Genomic DNA, 16,767 nt, shown 5'->3' with positions numbered 1-16,767 from the left:
AGTCGTCAACGTCAGTTTTAGGAACAAGAGGCGCAAGCAATCAGCTGATCGAAGATGAGAGAAAATTTATATAGTTCTACAAAAGTTGAAGTGACTATTTTTGACAATTAGATTTTTGAATTAAAAGTTTTCTGAAGATTAATTTTGTTATTGTTTATTATCACGGAAAATGGCTTTAAATTTGATCAAACAGGTATATTGTATTTCCGTGCTAATTTAATTATTTAATTTTCATACTGAAGAAAATAATCTTTATGCAAATGCAATTATTTATGTATCACAATATTGTGTTTGATTATTACTTTTATTACAGATTATATCGAGTAAACAACATTCGTTCATAAGGAAAACCTTATCAGCAAAATTTTATACCGGAAGCTTGTACGAACCTAATTATCTAGAGGTTAGATTTTTGGATCGTAAAAATATTTGAAATATATATATATATATATATATATATATATATATATATATGTTTTGTATTATATTTTTTTTATAGACAGGAAAATCGAAATTTCCACTTTTACCTATGATAAATATACAAATTAAAGGTTACGATTATTCAGTGCTTGAATGTTATCAAATATTTATGAATAAATTAGCAGATATGATGCAAATTGATGTAGACAACAGGTAAGTTTTCATTAATTTATTTAAATGTTGTTTTTTTTATATTTTTCTAACATCATATTTCTTCAGTTGGGCATTACCACCTCAGGAATTGAAGATTCAGAAATATAAAACTGGAACAACAGCAGTCATATCTGAATACGATATTAAAATTTATGAAAGGCATACACAATTATCAGAGGTATCTGGTATTAAATGTTCCATATTAATCAGAGCATTAGAAGCATCCCTTCCACAGGGCGTTACTCTTAATGTAGATACTTATGATCCTGCGTTAGAGCGGAAGCGATATGTACCAGACAAAGAATTACTTGATTTGAAGTCTACTTTAGATACAATGAAGAACAAAGCTTAACTATAAATTATCACAATTGATATAACATCTAAATGCAAATACAATGCTCTTGTATGTATATATATTAATATATAAAAATATTTTCCATTGTAAGAATATTATTAATTTTCTATTATAAGAATACTTTTTTTTTCAGTACATATAAATTTTTATAACAGCAAAAACTTAATTAAAACTAAACAAAATTAGTAGAAAAATAACTCTATTCTTGAGATATATGTATATATTTATACAAATTTTAAAAATTTTAAAAATATGAGCAATAAATACAAACATAATAAACATAAAAGTACAAATAAAATAATAATATGATAAAATTAAGATATAAAAGATTAATATTAGATTATATTGCATAATTCTTTTTTTCTGTAGCTTAAAGGAGAGAGAAGTATTTTGTAAAAAACAAACTAATATAAAAATTTAAAATAATGTTGCAATATATATTGCTTTTGAGAAGATGAAATGTGTATATCTGTCTGAGAAAGTATATTATCTATATTTGGATCTTCTAATCTTGTATATACTAGATTCTTAGCTCTTTGATAATGTATAAAATATCTATATGCAGATGTCACAATATGTAACAAAAGATATTTTCAACAAAGAAAATTTGTGAAAGAACTAAGGGGGATTTCAGGTTTTAAATATGAATTGGGAGAGTGCTATTTTTCGTGACTTAATCCGCCTAACAACTTCTATCTTATTTCTGTCACTGTTTTATCATAACAATACATATATACATAAAATGGTATATGCAAATATAACTATTTTCGCAACAAGTATTAAATTAATTCTAACAAATTCTCTTACTCTACTTGTAGATTTACAATAAACCAAAATGCACAACTTTAATTTTTGTACTGTCATCAGATTTGAGAGTTTCTTTTACTTTCTCGTCTATGTCGTCTTCTGCAAAGTATCAAAAACAAAGAACTAATGATCGTCATGTTCCATACAAATTATTTCTTAACATTTATAAATACGAAACATATTATGTAAAATACTTACTAGATAATGGTTGAAAATCTTTAAGATAATCTTCATTACCCAGACAGAGTGGAAGACTTTCAGCTAGTTCACGTTTAGGATCCGTTACATGTACTTGTGTAGCAGGTCGTTTCTGCCTATGTCCTTGAATCTATACAAATGCATATACATGTATATATACAAAAAATGATATATATTAGACATTATTTTAGAGATACAAAATATATCTTTGTTAAAAATTATACTTACTGCGCCAGGTACTAATATATGAGTAACAGTATCCGAGAACTTCACTTTTGGCTTTTCATTGGAACTTACTGGCGCGTCGGTGAACGGCGAACTTGTGCCGATTGTCGGATTGGCAGTAGATGTATTAATCACAGGCAGAGGTGGTATGTTGGAAAATATTCTAGTTTCTTTATTTACATTAATATTTTGGAAAGATCTTGATGAATATCTATTTTCGAATAATCTATGTTGCGCGCTATAACTAGGATGAAAGTTTTGAGTAGGAAAACTTTGTTTACCAGTTGTTTGTGAATACTGCAAGTCTGTGTCATCACGAGCGCTATGAAATGGTACATAATCTAGGTCGTAATTGTACCTATAAGTTTTAAAAGATGGGGACGGGGTTTTTTGGCTTTGAGATATGTTAGACGACGTGGAATTTGGTTTTTGTAAAATGCGCGACGACACATAAGTCGCTTTGCTCGAGGAAAACTTGTGAATCGATTCGTCCGTGATGTCTGATAAACCTGGAGCACTTTTGGACAGAGGATAATTTTTTCTGGGTAGACCATGAAGATAATTAGCGAGAGAACTTGTCAAAGAAGGCGGCGGTGGAATATCGATGCCCATTTCTTTTTCTTCTATTGTTTCAAATTGTTGTAACTTAATACCTTGATCGTTGCTGTTAAATCTATTAGGAAACATAATTCCGCTATTTTCAGAAGCTGCATTACCTTCGGGATAGTTAAACGAGGTAGACATCAGATTGTTGCAAATATTGTCTGAAAGAGGCGATTGAATTTGAGACAAACGATCGGTGTCAGTGAGAATTCTGGTTAGTAATTTATCAGTTATCTTCGATGATTTTACACTTTGTAATATGGAAGAAGTTGTTTCAGAGTTATTATTCGTCGTTGTTACATTTAAGGAATTACTATGCAAAACGGGAGCGTTCGTGATTCGAGTACTGAACGACGTTGACATAATGTTACTGTCAATAGCATTTAATGAGCTTGCCAGATAATTAGATTCAATGTCTTCGGATTCATACACCGGTTTGTTGAAGGGAGTTGAGATAAAGCTATCCTCCTGTGCACAAGTTGTCATTGCATTGGCAGTGGAACTATTGAAAGAATATGGTATTTCATTAAGTAACGATTTGTCATATGATCTAGTGTCAAAATTGTTGCCAGATTGATCATCGATTATTACTTCTGATTCAGTGAGAGAAACACTACCGAATGATGTAGTCATTAAATCGTCCGATGCATTATTAAACGCCAGAGAACTGTTGATGATGTTTGTCGTGTTAACTGGTGAGAAGTTCGATTGAACATTGTATGATTTGTTGAAAGAGGTCGATGCTAAAAATGGATTCGAAACATGCGAAGAGTGATTAAACGAAGTTAAAATACTGTTAGAAGTATCCAGGAGTGAAGGTATTCGAGGATAGTCAGTCTTATTAATGGATGGAATATTGTTATAGGATGTAGTGAATGCATTCTTGATATCATGATGAGGATGGACAACTGGTAAGGGTGGGATTTGACTGGAGGCTTTTCTATAATGGCGCCTTTTCGATTGTTTTAGATTGGCTCGTTCTTCTTTTCGAGAATCTTCGCTTTCTTCACTATATGTTTCTTCCTCCTCTTCCTCTTCTTCTTCTTCTTCCTCCTCCTCTTCTTCTTCGCCTTTCTCATTGCTTGAATCAGAGCATATAGAACATGATGCTCTCGAACATGTTGAATCTATAAAAAATTGTAGATGTATGATATTTTATAACATTCCTTTTAAAATATTTTTTATGCAATTCTTACGCGAATCATTGCAGCTATTTGATCTACTCAGAATCTTCTCAGCTTTCTCTTTGGCTGCAGTTGCCAGTTCCATATCATTTAGAATCACAGCATAGAAATGTATGTCCATGAAAAGATCATGATCATTTAAATCAATAGCTAGTCTGAAGGCTTTTTCAAACATCCTATATCTATAGAATTTATGGTCGTTAGAATAAATTTTGAAATTCTAATATATATAATATTATATAACATCCATCACCTTAATAAATGGTAGAAGAATCGTCTTGTTAAATCTCTCACTTCATCTCCATATTCCTCTTCGACAGCCTGACTTATCGGTTTAATAGGCACATGAAAACTACCCAGTGCATTTTGTATCAGACCTGTTTCAAATTAATAAGATTGCATTTTTTTAGTCATTTATAGTTTACTAGAGTAGATCACAGAATTAATAAAATTTTATTTTACCTTCTCGTTCCATTGTTAATGGTAACTTGAATAAATAATTTAAGATTTGATTGAGCGATTGCATGCATACGTGTGACTGTGTATCCCAATTCATTGACAATAATAAGGCAGTTGCCTGTTCTATTCGAGAATCGGACAAATATCTTCTGACTAGTTCGTCCCCAGATAAAGTATCGCCTCCGATTACTTTAATAACGCCAATCGGTCCTCTGTTGATACAGAAATCATTCATCTATGTATTATATATATATATATATTGTTACCCGAAATAGTATGTGTTCCTTACCGTTCGAAAAGTAACAAGAATAAAGCATTGTTATTGTTGTAATAATGAATTTGATTCGTGTCGCTTTTCCTATTCCATTCCATATGTAACAAGGTATGCTGATTCCTATTTTGTATAATGATTTCATAAATTGGATTTTATTGCGAACACATATCTCTATACATATTAATCATTTTATTGCTCGTACTTGAAATATGGTGACAAATCAAGAATATTTGCTGGCGTTGTTTCGTCGTTCAATGTCTGGCTTTTGATACACGTTAAAGTGATATCAAAATGTTGAAACTGACCTCTGTCATTACCCACTACGAATATTATACCATCACTATGCCAAGCAGCCAAAGTCGGTATCTTGAAAAAAGAGAAAAAAAAGACATCAGTTTTTTTCTAAAATGTGTATGTGCATTATTGTTTAATAAACTTACAAACGCTGCCTTTATACTAGTAGTTGTTGATTTCGTTTGATCATATATCATAATAGTGCCATCAATGCAACATAATAGCAATAATTCTTGATGAGGCGAAAATCTCACGCAACTTGTATGCGTCGGCAGTGATACGGAGATTACGGCAATTCTTTTTAATTTATTTTGCCGAGAAACTTCGTAAGTACGCCACTCTACAGTGACTTCTCCCTATTATATGTTACATTTATGTATATGCATTTTTTAAAATACAGCTAATTACAATATATATATAACTAAATTGAAAGAAAAATAAAATTATGAACTATACAACAATTACCTTCCTAGAAACTTTTTGTTCTACAGAATGAATAATGTTGTCATCACATATATCAAACATAATACACAAAGGATCAAATTCAGTACGAATGTAACATAACAATTCTAACTTTGTTCTGAAAATATTAATATGATCATTCTATACATTCTATACATTTTTTTATGTAAAATATATACACATATACCATAGTATTTGTATACATATATGTACATACAGACATACATACATACATACATATATAAATCTATTATGCTTATATATATATATATATATATAAGCATAATAGATTTACATGACCATAGCAACAGGCATAGCGACATGCATAACTAACCACACGACTTGACATCATAGAAAGATTTATAATAATTGAAGTAACAGTGGTATAAAATTGATGTATATTAATATAAAAGAACAAATTATGCTTAGAAATGTCTCAATTTTGGCGTGGTCATTGGACAGATGATACATTTACACCAAAAAGATTGCGAAATTGGGAAGTATCAAAATGGTACCCAAGTTTGCCAAACAGACACTGTGTTACTACTAAATTTATTGCAGATAATAATGGACATATATTAAATGATGCCAACAAAGATGAACATTCACCATGGGGAACATTTAAAGTTTGTATAAAATTATAAATGCATTAAAAATTCATAAATGTAAATTATTTATATTTATATAAAGTAGTTTATTTTATATAATATTATATTACATCTTTTTTAAAGTTTTTCATGTACTATGTAAAAATTGTATTAAAAAACATTGTAAGGGCACATGGGATTTACCAAAGAAGATTACCAGAAATATTGCTAAAGAATTATCAATGACTCCCCAGTACAAGAAAGATTCATGGGAATTATATGTAAAGAAACATCAAAAATTATGTAAGAAAATGGAGCTAAAAAAGATTAATTGTAAGGAAAAAGCAGAAATCATGGCGCCATCAAACAATACAGCAAAAAGAGATCAAACGGACAAGCAATGTTATACATTTGTTGAAAATGATGAAGATTAAAAAACCATGGCATAATTATAATTGTAAGTATATTTCTTCATTCATACCCTGTAAGTCGAAACAGATGCATGTTTGCACGATGATATTGTTTCATAGCAGGACTCCATGGAAAAACTTCATTCATTGTAGATTTTCGCCAAATTAATATCTATAAAAGTACAGATTTTTTACAGATTGGCTATCAAATCTATTTTTGTATTTATAATTTTAGAAACAATTTGGAGATTATTACCAAGTCAGCAGACTTGTTTACTTGAATTTTCTTGTCAAGTCTACGTCCATTAGGCACAAATAAATCTGTCGTGATTAACTTAGGTTCTAATTTATTGATCTTGTCAAAAACATGTGTTTTCGCTTTTGTAAAATATACCAATGTCACTAGGTTATCATTGTATATACAAACTAAATGATTCTTAGTAATAATGACTGTGAATAAAAAAAAGATACAATATTATCTTTCATGCATAGTGAATAATTTTTAGTGAATAAAATAATGCGTTACCATCGGACACATGTTCTGATAATTTCCCTACGAGATATTTATCAAAATGAATTTCTCGTATATCACCACTGAAGAGGCAAACTTGTATTTGTACTAACAAACCATTGCTGAGCATTAATTGTACAACAGAATGATTGTACCATTGACAATAAATTACAGAATTATCTCTGAGTTGATCCTGTATATAATTATAAAAATTTTATTGCATATATTCTCTATAAACTTTATCTAAGACATTGAATGGATTATTATACCTCCAAATATTTAATAGAATGTTTTAACTTGTTTCCCTTTTTGTTTTCTGGAACATAAGTCATACCACGCTCTTGGCAGTAAGATCTTTTACCTTCTTCATACATGCCATCAATTCGTTTATCATGGTATCTAAAAGAATTATAATTATTAAAAAAAAAATTACAGACGAATTATTGCAACAGCACAATAAATGCCCTTGTGGCACAGAGCAAGAAATGTAAAAATTGTTATTAATAACAATTATAATATAAATATATAATATGTTTCTTTACTTGAATGCACCAAAATCTGTGTCTTCTATGCTTATATTATCATCGAAGCTCCAGAAAATCACTTCTTTCATTAACGCGAACATTATAAAGCGCACCTTTAAATACAAAAAATATCATAAGAGGTATGAAAATTTGTATACACTACGTAAACAATTACAGCAAATAGGTTATGTGACACCACACAAAGGCACAAAAAACATTTATAATAGACTAGAACATAACAAATTACAAGCGCGCGCCATTTGCCTTCGATCCTATTAAGATGGATTTGCATAGTCGCATAAATATATACATAAGGAAATTGATTGGTCCATAAACAAACGCATAAAGAAATGGACTAATCAATTTCCTTATGCATATAAGTTTATACAAATCCATCTAGGTAGGCCCTTACTACATTTGCTTTTCTTATATAATGTATGTAACTACATTAATATGATATATCGTTTTATATTTTATAATAGCCAATTTATTTTATAATAGTTGATAAATTTTAAATTTATATTAATATAAAATAATAACATATTCATATTTTTAAATTTTTATCTAAGTTTATATATACAATTTTATAATTTTTAATTAATACGTGATAAAATTTTAGAGGCAAAGAAGTTTTTCCACGCATCTTATCTAGTTATTTGCATTAGGACTGGACAAAATCGCAGAGTTAAGTTGGCAATAAATTTTATTATTGTCAGGTTGGCTATACTGATACCCGGTGTTCTGAATAACATAACCTCAATTAATAATAAAAAAAAGTAACTAATGATATAATGTTATGATCAGTGTGAGGGATAATAACAAATAAAGGAAATGTTGAAAACGCTCAGATATAGTCAGAGGCTCTGCCGCGTTTGTAGTGGATCTAAAAATGTAACACAGAAAAGATCATTTTTATCGGAGGCGTATCGCTGCGATGAGGCGTGGAGTCGTCGATTGGATTCGCCGTTATTGCAGAAGATCAAGCCGATGACGATGTTCGCCGAATTGGAACAGAAATATGGGAGCGCGGGCAAGGTGAACGCCGTTGATGTCGACATCTTCGTGAATAGCGTTACCGATGATTCGTACATCGATGAGGTGATGAAGACTCTGCACAATCTCAGACAGTCTACGGAAGCGACCAACATTCTCGACTCTACGCATCACGCCGCGATACGATATTTCTTGCAACACGATTTTATCCAAGAACTGCACGAGGTGCTGAACGATAGACTCAATTACGGCATCTTTCCCGATTATTTCGACTTCAACATGCTCATGGATCATTTTTTAAAGAGGAAAGATTATGCCTCCGCCGCGAAGATTGCGAGCTTGGTCATGTTGCAGGAAGACGCGGGTCATCCTATTACGAACGCGTTCTGCATTTACGCGTGTCATAAGTATCTGGAAAATCCTGACGATTGGAAGAAACCTGAAATTCCACAAGATACATCCAAAGAGGAAATAAAAGTGCGTGTAAAGTACTTAAGAAACCCTTATTTTGATGATCATTTCGATCTCACTGATCCAAGAGATCTCGTCGGCAAAACTCTGAATTTTCAAGGAAAGCATAGGATGGATGCTCTAGGAAGAACTTGTCAACTGAGAGGCTTAATATTATATAAAAAATATGATGATGTATTGAAGTTGATAAAGGAATGGCTAGAGGTGATACAAGATAACATAGTTTATGAAGAAATATTTGAATTAATATCGAAAGACAATAGCAATCTTCAAGATCAAGATTTTGAAAAGTTCAAACTTGTGGAGGCTTCATTATCCCTCTTAAAAGAGAAACAAAACCTTAAGGAAAATTTAAACGAAACAATAGAGAATCTTATTACAGCTGCTGTGAAGGAGGAAGCTGAGAAGGATATCTCAAAGCAATGTCAGGTATTAAATATCTATGAAAGAAACTTCTTTTCAATTCGATTAATTATTTCACACTTGGCAAGTTAATTATTTCGATTTTTTTTAGATTTATTCTGACTGGGAACATGTAAGAGCTTCAATATTACAAACACAAATAAAAGCAATAGAAAAAGAAAGAAGAATAGCAAATGTAGAGAAAATTAAGAAGGAATTGAAAGAGAGAGAACAACTTTTGACATTCTTTGACAATGAGGAAGCTCTCGAATTACAAATAGAGAAAATACAGGAAAAAGAACGCAAAGAAGACGAACGTATACGTAAAATGCCCAAAAGCGAAAAGAAATTAAGAGCACTGATTACTGCAGAATCTTACATACCACCAGATATCAAAGATAGAAATTAAGAAGTGTGCTATAAAATAAGGAATATAGAACATAATACTTGTACAGAGGATTAAAACGAAAAAAACTAACAAAACTGTTATTTTCTAACATATTGATATTGCAATATTATATGTGTAAATGTCACATATACCACTTTATAAAAATAATTTTTACAAGGAGAGTATGTGTATAAAGTATTAAAAATTGATTTTACCATTATTTGTACACATCTTATATATTTTGTACATATTCTTTACTCAAAATTGATGTGTTTCAGCATTTATTTTATTTACAGTTGTAATCAGATCTTTTCCAAGCTGCGTGAAATACGAAAGTTAAACTCGATGCTAAAAAATTATTAGGCTTTGTAACAAATGATGTTCTTTTGAGCATTGATGTTAACATATCATTATACACTTGGCCTGAGGCTAGCATTTGACTATTTCAGGCCAAGGCACATTTTTCAGCAGCCAACTTAGATTCGCAGAAATTCTTGCTGGCAATATCTCATTATATCTTGCCAACTGTACGGCTAAAAAATGTTTGGTCTTCGATGCTTTTGATCGTATTCGTTTAGATTCTGTAAAGGAGCAAAATAATATCTATTTTATTTATATAATGTTATAGAGAAAAAATCAAGTCATTTATATGAGTCTGGTATCTATCATACACAATTAATGTAAAAAATGAAATTTTGTACCTGTACTAGATATATTTTTATCTGGTCCTGAATATTGCAATATATAAAATGCGACCACACTATACATAACAATCACGAGGCTTTACTTTGTAGTTGTGCCGTTAATGCGGCGGTTTCTTGTTTCATCTGTTTCAAATCGGCAGTTATCCTCTCCAAATTAGCACCGACATTCTTAGCGGATTCGGAATCGATCTGAATAAATATTACATAAGAACGTAGAGAATTTTTGCGGTACATAAATCTACATTTTTCATTTTTCATTATTCTTTATTATTGTCATTTTACCTGTTCTTCCAAATCCCTGATTTCTCGTATTGTCGCGCCCGTTTCTTCGACTAAACTTACGAGTTCGTTGCAATCCGAGTGTAACGTCGCTAATAGTTTGTACGCTTTTCTCGAAGCTTCGTTCGTTCTTGCATCTCTGAATATTAGTTCATCTACAACGGTAAAGGATCTTTCTAATCTACCAGTAAGCGTATTGATTTCTTTCTGAATTTCACGAGTGTCCGCCAGAACTTTGCTTATTTCGTCTCTCTGCTTCCTAACATTATTTATTATTTCTAAGATTCGTTGAGTGTATGCAGATCTATTCACTTCCTTTGGAAGTTTTTGAATTTCCGCGACGAGCTGTGAATGCTGTTGATCCTTATTTCGACATTCTTCTTGAAGCTCTTTCTCCTTTTCTTTCAATAATTTTATTTCATCTAATTTCTTTTGGCTCGCATTCTGTAAAAAAGATTTACGCGTTTATAAAATATAAATTTTAAAATAGATTTCTTTATTACCTGAACTTGCTAATTTCGTATTACTTACAGCTTTTGTGGAATGTTTTTCCCGTTCTTGTCTATACTTCATGATTAAGGGTACTCTATGCTTTTCCCATTGATTTGCTAAATTAATCAATTTGTTTGTGCTAATCTCGATTGCACATTCCAATTTCTTTATATTCTCTGGTCCATCTTGAAGCAATTCATATGCTTTTGCTTTAATCTTCTTTTGTGCCTCATTCATTTTTAATTCCTTTTCTTCATTTTGACCAGTGATCGTCGCATGTGCTAATTTAGTAGTTAACTTTTTAATTTCGTTTTGCATTTCTTCTATATTTATTCTAAGATTGTCGCACTCTGCTTTCATATTTTCTATTTCAACTTCCTGTTTTGCTTTGTTTTCTAATGTTTCCTGCTCTGAAAGCACTGAATGTGTTGCAAACTCTGGTTCTACCTGAGAATCCTGAAAGTTTAAATATCACATTAAATTTGCAAGATATCCTGCTATATAACAAAAGATACACTTACGGCTGAAGTTTGTATCTTGTTCTCTAATGAGAACTTGCTAAGCTCCTTGACAATATTATGTTCATTTGAATGAGCAATTTTTTCAGACTGTTGGCTATTAAGCCAACTTATGCGCTCCATAATATCTATCGAAGAAGCGTTAAGTGCTCTTGCATTATACGATATCATAGAAGGTAAAAAGCATGAAATATTTTGCATTTGATCAGGCACTGGTTGTAAATAGCGCATGTAATAGTCTTTGTAATCTGCAATTAATGATAATAATTTACTCATATATACTCATAATGATATCTCTTGATATACCAGCAAAAACAAAAATAATCCAACTTATATTGATATTACATTACCATCTCCCATATTTGGTACCGGTATTTCAATATTTACAGATACATAAGGAATACTCGCTCTTCCTTTGTTCCTGATTCCCTTTTTATGACAATAATGTGGTAACCATGGTATCGAAAGTCCTTGCGATATCGCACTTGCCACTGATTTTTCTAATAAAGCAACTTTACTGACGGATTCATTTACAGTTTTCTCGCTTTCCTTTGGCAGTTTTTCAATGAGAAACATGAATACTCTCCGTAAATCTGCTTCCGAGTTATATAGGAATGTTTGATAACCAATATCACCTCTGTATCCGAGTTCCTAAAATTTTAATTAATTGAAGGAAATCAGTAAAAACAAATAAATAAACCATGTTACATCCAAATTGAAAATTTATTAAAAGAAAAATATTTACGGTGCATGTTTGTGCAAGAGTAGCACCCAGTCGAAAACGTGCTGCCATGTTTACAGGTAGTACAGTAGACAATCCTAAACCTGGCCTTATCGCTTCTAAGCATCTCACTGTTGCTTCAACAACTAGTTCAGTATTAAAGCCACTTAGATTTGTTATACTCTCTTCAATGTCACTTGAAAATAAAATTTATATTTCTAATAAAAAAAAATGGAAAGATTACAGAATTTGTAATCAAATAAGAGAGTCTTGATATTTTTAATCTGAGAATTTTTTTTTCCAAGGTATAAAAAAAAGGCATATTTGTTTCATCTTAAAAAAAAAAAAAATGATATTTTTATAACTCTTTGCTATAATAATCCTTTTATGAATTACGTTTGAAAATTCTTCGTTTCTGATAATATGCGATTTGACTATTTTAGATGATAATATAGACGAGTTCTCACGTGTATGACATTAGACAGCGTATAAAAACACCGCCCACTGGAAAGACAGCGAACATCTGTCTATGCGAGTCGTACTGTTCGAGAATTGACACTTACCAGCCTATTTGTCGCAACGAGTGAATTATTATATTGTCGATCTCCTCCATTCTACGTAAAAAGATGAAAATCCTATGGAGCTATCGCTCCGCTCGTATCTCGCGTGTTTATGAGGTTCGGCTCGATTTAATCATCGAGATCTAACCTTCCAGCGAGCGTGACAAATACTGACAAATACTTACAAACTTCGAATCGACTCGCGCATATATATATATTATAGCGCAGTGATGGCACGTTTCAATATTGCCAACCGAAAGAGATTTGAAATCTTTCTGATGAAAATTTTCAAAAATAGTTTCTCAATATAAAATTTACATATTTATAGATCATGTATGTATAAAATTTCTCTTATTGAATTGCGGCTCTATTTAGTAAAATAAAATGCGTGGGCTAACGAATAATATTGTCATACGAAATTTAATAGCAAGTTTTTGCCTTCTTATATACACTATAGATATATAAAGAATATATACATATAAATTAACTAATAAAAGTAAATTAATACAGAATACATGGACATATAAATTTATCACATCTTTGTCTATGATATTAAATTGAGCGATTAGAATAATATCAGAATAAGTTGCAATGCGTGGAAAGTAAATTTTTGTGCTCTTTTTTGCCTTTTTTTAAATTATATTAATTATTATTGTACATTATAATTGTTTAAATTTCTTTAGAATATTAAAATATATGAAGGTTGTGAGACATCATCCGTAATAATCCGCATGTGCTCCGAGATGAAATTAAATCACGCGCCAAATCGCGGCGCGCTCGGCGCGCCTTGCGGTCAACTTCAAGCACCGCGGTAAAAGATCAATCATCCGCGGGAGACCCGCACTCCGCGCTCTGCAGCGCTCCGCTTCGCAGAGCGAGAGCACCAGCACCAGATCGTTTTGTGCTGTTCCGTGCGCGTCGCGTGCCGTACGAAGCGGTGGAGCGGCGCTCGCTCAGCTGTTGTCTCGCCGTGAAATGACAGTTTCGCGTCGCGTCGGTGGTGCGCGATGTGGAAATCAATTTCATGAAGCTCGGCAGCGTGAAACAGCGTGAAGCAGTGCTGGGTGAAGTGAACCGCAGAGCGTCGCAACTACCGTGTTGCAATCAAGACCCCGCGTCGGGAAAGATGAACGGGAGCTTGGGAATAACGCGCGGCTCGGAGCAACATCCGCAACGGTTCGCGGATTACTTTGTCATATGCGGCCTGGACAAGGACTCCGGCCTAGAACCGGATAAGTATTTCGGTAAGTCTCACACTCTTCTTCGCGTGATCTGATATTACTATCTATCTTGCGATTTGTTATTTTCGGTATGCGATAAATTGAGAGAGAAAGAGAGAGAGGGAGAGAGAATGTGTATGTGTGTGTGTGTGTGTGTGTATTTCAGATTAACAATGAGATAAAGTTTAATTGTCATGAAAAACAAAACTTTTGTCAATAATAGGATAAAAATATTCTTTAAAACAAGAATTCCATAAATATAATATAATAATTTAAACGAAAAAATATTAATTTTTAATTTAAGAAAAAATGTGTAATCACACAAAATGAAGGATGCGACTATATAATTTATTTTGAATCCATTGGTAATTGTTTGAATAAAAAAAGATCATCTAAGATCATGATGATATGATGATAAAATATTTTATTAATAATAATTTTGAGCTGCTTTTCCAACGTGATAGCATGAATTTAAACTTTACGTAATATAAATATATCTAACAAAAGTTTTAATTATTATTGAAGATCTTAATGGAATTGTCATTCGCAATTCAATTAGACGATGTTACATTAGTAAATTAATTAAATCTATCAAATGTTAATTTTGAGCAAACTGAATTAAAAATGTAAAGGTCTAACAAAACCAATTATACTTGTGCTGAGACAATTCTTCACTTAAATTTCGTCGATTAATAATTATTTTTTTCCAAATAATCATGTAATTAACGAAAGTAAACGTAAGTTAACGAAATGTGTTTTAAGTATAGAGTATATAAGGTACAAAAAAAGTAAATTTGCTCGTTTCAGCACTACTTTCTCATACTTTCTGCATTCAGAATGAAATAAACTTTCGGGGCTTTCGGGAAAGAAAAAGTGCAAAACACAATGTAGAAAGTATAGCTTTCCTAACATAAATCAAGACAATGTTTAATATTTGATTTTTTTGTGAAGAGTAGCTGAGTTCATAGTACGCGAAATGGACCGCGCGGTCGATCCCGTTGGCTCTTTGTCGTTTAGGCCACCGTATACGCACCGCCCGAATGTAGGGAGCCTCACAATACGGGTGTATCATCCTCCTGAGAGAACGCCGTCTCGCTCGTGCGGCACGATTTTCTGCGAAAAGATCGTTTTACTGAAAGAGGCTCCCTTGAGAACTCCCGCAGCTAAAGGCGCTTATATCTCATGACGAGTTGTTTTCCTGTCAGCTGTTGGCCAACATCATCTTTATAATTCCGGACTCCAAAGCGCCGATATTATTTGTGGCTTTTGCTTGGAGGTTTTAAGATTAATCTGAAAAATAATAGATAAATGAGAATCAATTAATCTTGAAAATTATAGATAAATAAAAATGAGAAAATAAGATTATAAAGAAACGCTATTTACTTACAATTAGAATTATTATTTTTTTTATTTTCTTATATAATTGAATATTAAAATCTGAAAAAATTGTTAGCTTTCATATGATATAATTTAAACTTAATCTTTAATTTCGTATAATATAATTTGATTATCGGATTTGTATAAAGTTTAATTCTTAGCAAGATTGGCAGCTTCCAAGATCAGGAGTGTAAAAATATCCATAAAAAGAGATAACGCGTGTCCCTGAGAATAAGGTCAAAGTTTACATTTATAGGGAACGACATTTCCATTTTATTACATAGAATATTTCCGTAAAGAAATTCTCTTTCTCTCTCTCTCTCTCTCTCTCTCTCTCTCTCTCTCTCTTCCGAGAAGCGAATATCTTGCGAATAAGATTGATGACAGAGAGTTTAAAAAAATTAAAATTCGCTTTCGGATTTAATGAAATTACACAACATTAGATACGATTGTTCAAGAATAAGTAGAATAAAAATTTAAATTTAAATTTGTATTCGAGAAATGCTTATTTTTGTGTTTTAAACAAAAATAAATTTAATTCTCACGATTCAAATAATAGTTTTTAATAAGAATCTAAATGTTTAATATATGCTGTCGTTTTATCACAATGATGATATGAATGCACAATGCATACATTATTTTCTTCCTATATTTCTTTAATTAATCTCTGTCACTTTTAATTAATCTATATGGCTGATTTCTTTCGTAGCAAACTTGCCAAGTTGCACATTTTCAAATATCAATAACTAGTGATTCTCGAGTACAACATTTCACCCAGTTTTATGACAGTTCTTCATTTTCTGCTTCAAACGGAATACAATAACTCGGTTGTCTAAGCGATTCTTGGTTAGAAGTATTATACATATATATAATTCATTGGATGCATACATCAATGAATATTTTTCCGAACTTTTTATTTGAGAAAAGTTCATTACATGCTACAATATATAAACATGAATTTTATGATTTAAAAATTTTTGCGATTTTTTTATAATAATATATATATATATATATATATATATATATATATATATATATCTTTATTTAAAATATTTTCATACGTTATATTACTTGCTGTAAGATGTGGTGTAACAAATGCAAATTTTCTTTTACTTT

At 31.4% G+C, this 16,767-nt stretch overlaps 6 protein-coding genes across 14 annotated transcripts in view; 4 read left to right on the top strand and 2 right to left on the bottom strand.

Moving 5' to 3' along the window:
• The first annotated feature begins 23 nt into the window (after positions 1 to 23).
• LOC126852502 (uncharacterized) lies at positions 24 to 1,665 on the top strand. 2 transcript variants are annotated; one of them, XR_007687832.1, is made up of 5 exons: positions 24 to 193; positions 314 to 403; positions 500 to 633; positions 700 to 1,036; positions 1,122 to 1,665. XR_007687832.1 is itself a non-coding variant. In XM_050597345.1 (4 exons), exons 1-4 carry the CDS (start codon positions 170 to 172, stop codon positions 983 to 985), a joined length of 534 nt encoding a protein of 177 aa, XP_050453302.1. In that variant the 5' UTR covers positions 24 to 169; the 3' UTR covers positions 986 to 1,665. The 2 variants fall into 2 exon arrangements, 1 of the variants encoding a protein (XP_050453302.1); XM_050597345.1 differs by having other exon boundaries at positions 700 to 1,665.
• On the bottom strand, positions 1,662 to 7,725 carry LOC126852056 (WD repeat-containing and planar cell polarity effector protein fritz). Of its 2 annotated transcripts, XM_050596541.1 has the most exons (15): positions 7,545 to 7,725; positions 7,272 to 7,401; positions 7,018 to 7,195; positions 6,748 to 6,941; positions 6,563 to 6,663; positions 5,498 to 5,612; positions 5,179 to 5,388; positions 4,941 to 5,104; positions 4,754 to 4,858; positions 4,468 to 4,676; positions 4,259 to 4,382; positions 4,018 to 4,187; positions 2,222 to 3,948; positions 1,994 to 2,123; positions 1,662 to 1,894 (listed from the first exon to the last, which is right to left on the bottom strand). In XM_050596541.1, exons 1-15 carry the CDS (start codon positions 7,625 to 7,627, stop codon positions 1,809 to 1,811), a joined length of 3,726 nt encoding a protein of 1,241 aa, XP_050452498.1. In that variant the 5' UTR covers positions 7,628 to 7,725; the 3' UTR covers positions 1,662 to 1,808. The 2 variants fall into 2 exon arrangements, with proteins under 2 accessions (XP_050452498.1, XP_050452501.1); XM_050596544.1 differs by lacking the exons at positions 5,498 to 5,612; positions 7,018 to 7,195; positions 7,272 to 7,401; positions 7,545 to 7,725 and having other exon boundaries at positions 6,748 to 6,884.
• Positions 5,800 to 7,188, top strand: LOC126852512 (protein Flattop). Of its 2 annotated transcripts, none has more exons than XM_050597387.1 (3): positions 5,800 to 6,120; positions 6,270 to 6,538; positions 6,998 to 7,188. In XM_050597387.1, the coding sequence occupies exons 1-2, from the start codon at positions 5,926 to 5,928 to the stop codon at positions 6,513 to 6,515; spliced, it is 441 nt and encodes a 146-aa protein (XP_050453344.1). In that variant the 5' UTR covers positions 5,800 to 5,925; the 3' UTR covers positions 6,516 to 6,538; positions 6,998 to 7,188. The 2 variants fall into 2 exon arrangements, with proteins under 2 accessions (XP_050453344.1, XP_050453336.1); XM_050597379.1 differs by lacking the exon at positions 6,998 to 7,188 and adding an exon at positions 6,727 to 6,969.
• Positions 7,726 to 8,264: 539 nt separating the features above from the next.
• LOC126852312 (28S ribosomal protein S27, mitochondrial-like) lies at positions 8,265 to 9,875 on the top strand. The gene is made up of 2 exons (XM_050596982.1): positions 8,265 to 9,419; positions 9,505 to 9,875. The coding sequence occupies exons 1-2, from the start codon at positions 8,358 to 8,360 to the stop codon at positions 9,799 to 9,801; spliced, it is 1,359 nt and encodes a 452-aa protein (XP_050452939.1). The 5' UTR covers positions 8,265 to 8,357; the 3' UTR covers positions 9,802 to 9,875.
• A 3-nt stretch (positions 9,876 to 9,878) lies between these two features.
• Positions 9,879 to 13,241, bottom strand: LOC126852254 (coiled-coil domain-containing protein 22 homolog). The gene is made up of 8 exons (XM_050596861.1): positions 13,058 to 13,241; positions 12,519 to 12,690; positions 12,124 to 12,424; positions 11,777 to 12,021; positions 11,295 to 11,711; positions 10,767 to 11,207; positions 10,482 to 10,673; positions 9,879 to 10,361 (listed from the first exon to the last, which is right to left on the bottom strand). The coding sequence occupies exons 1-7, from the start codon at positions 13,105 to 13,107 to the stop codon at positions 10,554 to 10,556; spliced, it is 1,746 nt and encodes a 581-aa protein (XP_050452818.1). The 5' UTR covers positions 13,108 to 13,241; the 3' UTR covers positions 9,879 to 10,361; positions 10,482 to 10,553.
• Positions 13,242 to 13,915: 674 nt separating this feature from the next.
• LOC126852013 (DENN domain-containing protein 5B) overlaps positions 13,916 to 16,767 on the top strand; it is an 85,139-nt gene continuing 82,287 nt past the window's right edge. For 5 of the 6 annotated variants that reach the window (XR_007687746.1, XM_050596482.1, XM_050596499.1 and 2 more), the window contains exon 1: positions 13,916 to 14,298. Coding sequence is in view for 4 of the 6 variants with exons in the window: in XM_050596482.1 (XP_050452439.1) it covers positions 14,079 to 14,298 (220 nt within the window). In the remaining 2 variants the exon portion in view is untranslated. The remainder of the gene's footprint in view (positions 14,299 to 16,767) is intronic. The other variant, XM_050596506.1, reaches the window with a different exon arrangement.

This window comes from Cataglyphis hispanica, chromosome 1 (genome assembly GCF_021464435.1).
Source record: "Cataglyphis hispanica isolate Lineage 1 chromosome 1, ULB_Chis1_1.0, whole genome shotgun sequence".
Classification (NCBI taxonomy): Eukaryota; Metazoa; Arthropoda; class Insecta; order Hymenoptera; family Formicidae; genus Cataglyphis; species Cataglyphis hispanica.
This window is presented reverse-complemented; position numbering and strand designations above follow the sequence as displayed.

What these genes read in the sequence shown, in the direction of transcription:
- LOC126852512 (XM_050597387.1), top strand. Translation starts at nt 5,926, where the DNA reads ATGTCTCAATTTTGGCGTGGTCATTGGACAGATGATACATTTACACCA. An exon ending in CACCATGGGGAACATTTAAA is followed by an intron (nt 6,121 to 6,269) that starts GTTTGTATAAAA and finishes AAACATTGTAAG; the next exon opens with GGCACATGGGATTTACCAAA.
- LOC126852312 (XM_050596982.1), top strand. Translation starts at nt 8,358, where the DNA reads ATGTTGAAAACGCTCAGATATAGTCAGAGGCTCTGCCGCGTTTGTAGT. An exon ending in ATATCTCAAAGCAATGTCAG is followed by an intron (nt 9,420 to 9,504) that starts GTATTAAATATC and finishes GATTTTTTTTAG; the next exon opens with ATTTATTCTGACTGGGAACA.
- LOC126852056 (XM_050596541.1), bottom strand. Translation starts at nt 7,627, where the DNA reads ATGTTCGCGTTAATGAAAGAAGTGATTTTCTGGAGCTTCGATGATAAT. An exon ending in ATCAGAACATGTGTCCGATG is followed by an intron (nt 6,942 to 7,017) that starts GTAACGCATTAT and finishes TTTTATTCACAG; the next exon opens with TCATTATTACTAAGAATCAT. An exon ending in ATATATTAGTACCTGGCGCA is followed by an intron (nt 2,124 to 2,221) that starts GTAAGTATAATT and finishes GCATTTGTATAG; the next exon opens with ATTCAAGGACATAGGCAGAA.
- LOC126852502 (XM_050597345.1), top strand. Translation starts at nt 170, where the DNA reads ATGGCTTTAAATTTGATCAAACAG. An exon ending in CTTTAAATTTGATCAAACAG is followed by an intron (nt 194 to 313) that starts GTATATTGTATT and finishes CTTTTATTACAG; the next exon opens with ATTATATCGAGTAAACAACA. An exon ending in CAAATTGATGTAGACAACAG is followed by an intron (nt 634 to 699) that starts GTAAGTTTTCAT and finishes ATATTTCTTCAG; the next exon opens with TTGGGCATTACCACCTCAGG.
- LOC126852254 (XM_050596861.1), bottom strand. Translation starts at nt 13,107, where the DNA reads ATGGAGGAGATCGACAATATAATAATTCACTCGTTGCGACAAATAGGC. An exon ending in TCGTTGCGACAAATAGGCTG is followed by an intron (nt 12,691 to 13,057) that starts GTAAGTGTCAAT and finishes TTTATTTTCAAG; the next exon opens with TGACATTGAAGAGAGTATAA. An exon ending in AAAAACATTCCACAAAAGCT is followed by an intron (nt 11,208 to 11,294) that starts GTAAGTAATACG and finishes TCTTTTTTACAG; the next exon opens with AATGCGAGCCAAAAGAAATT.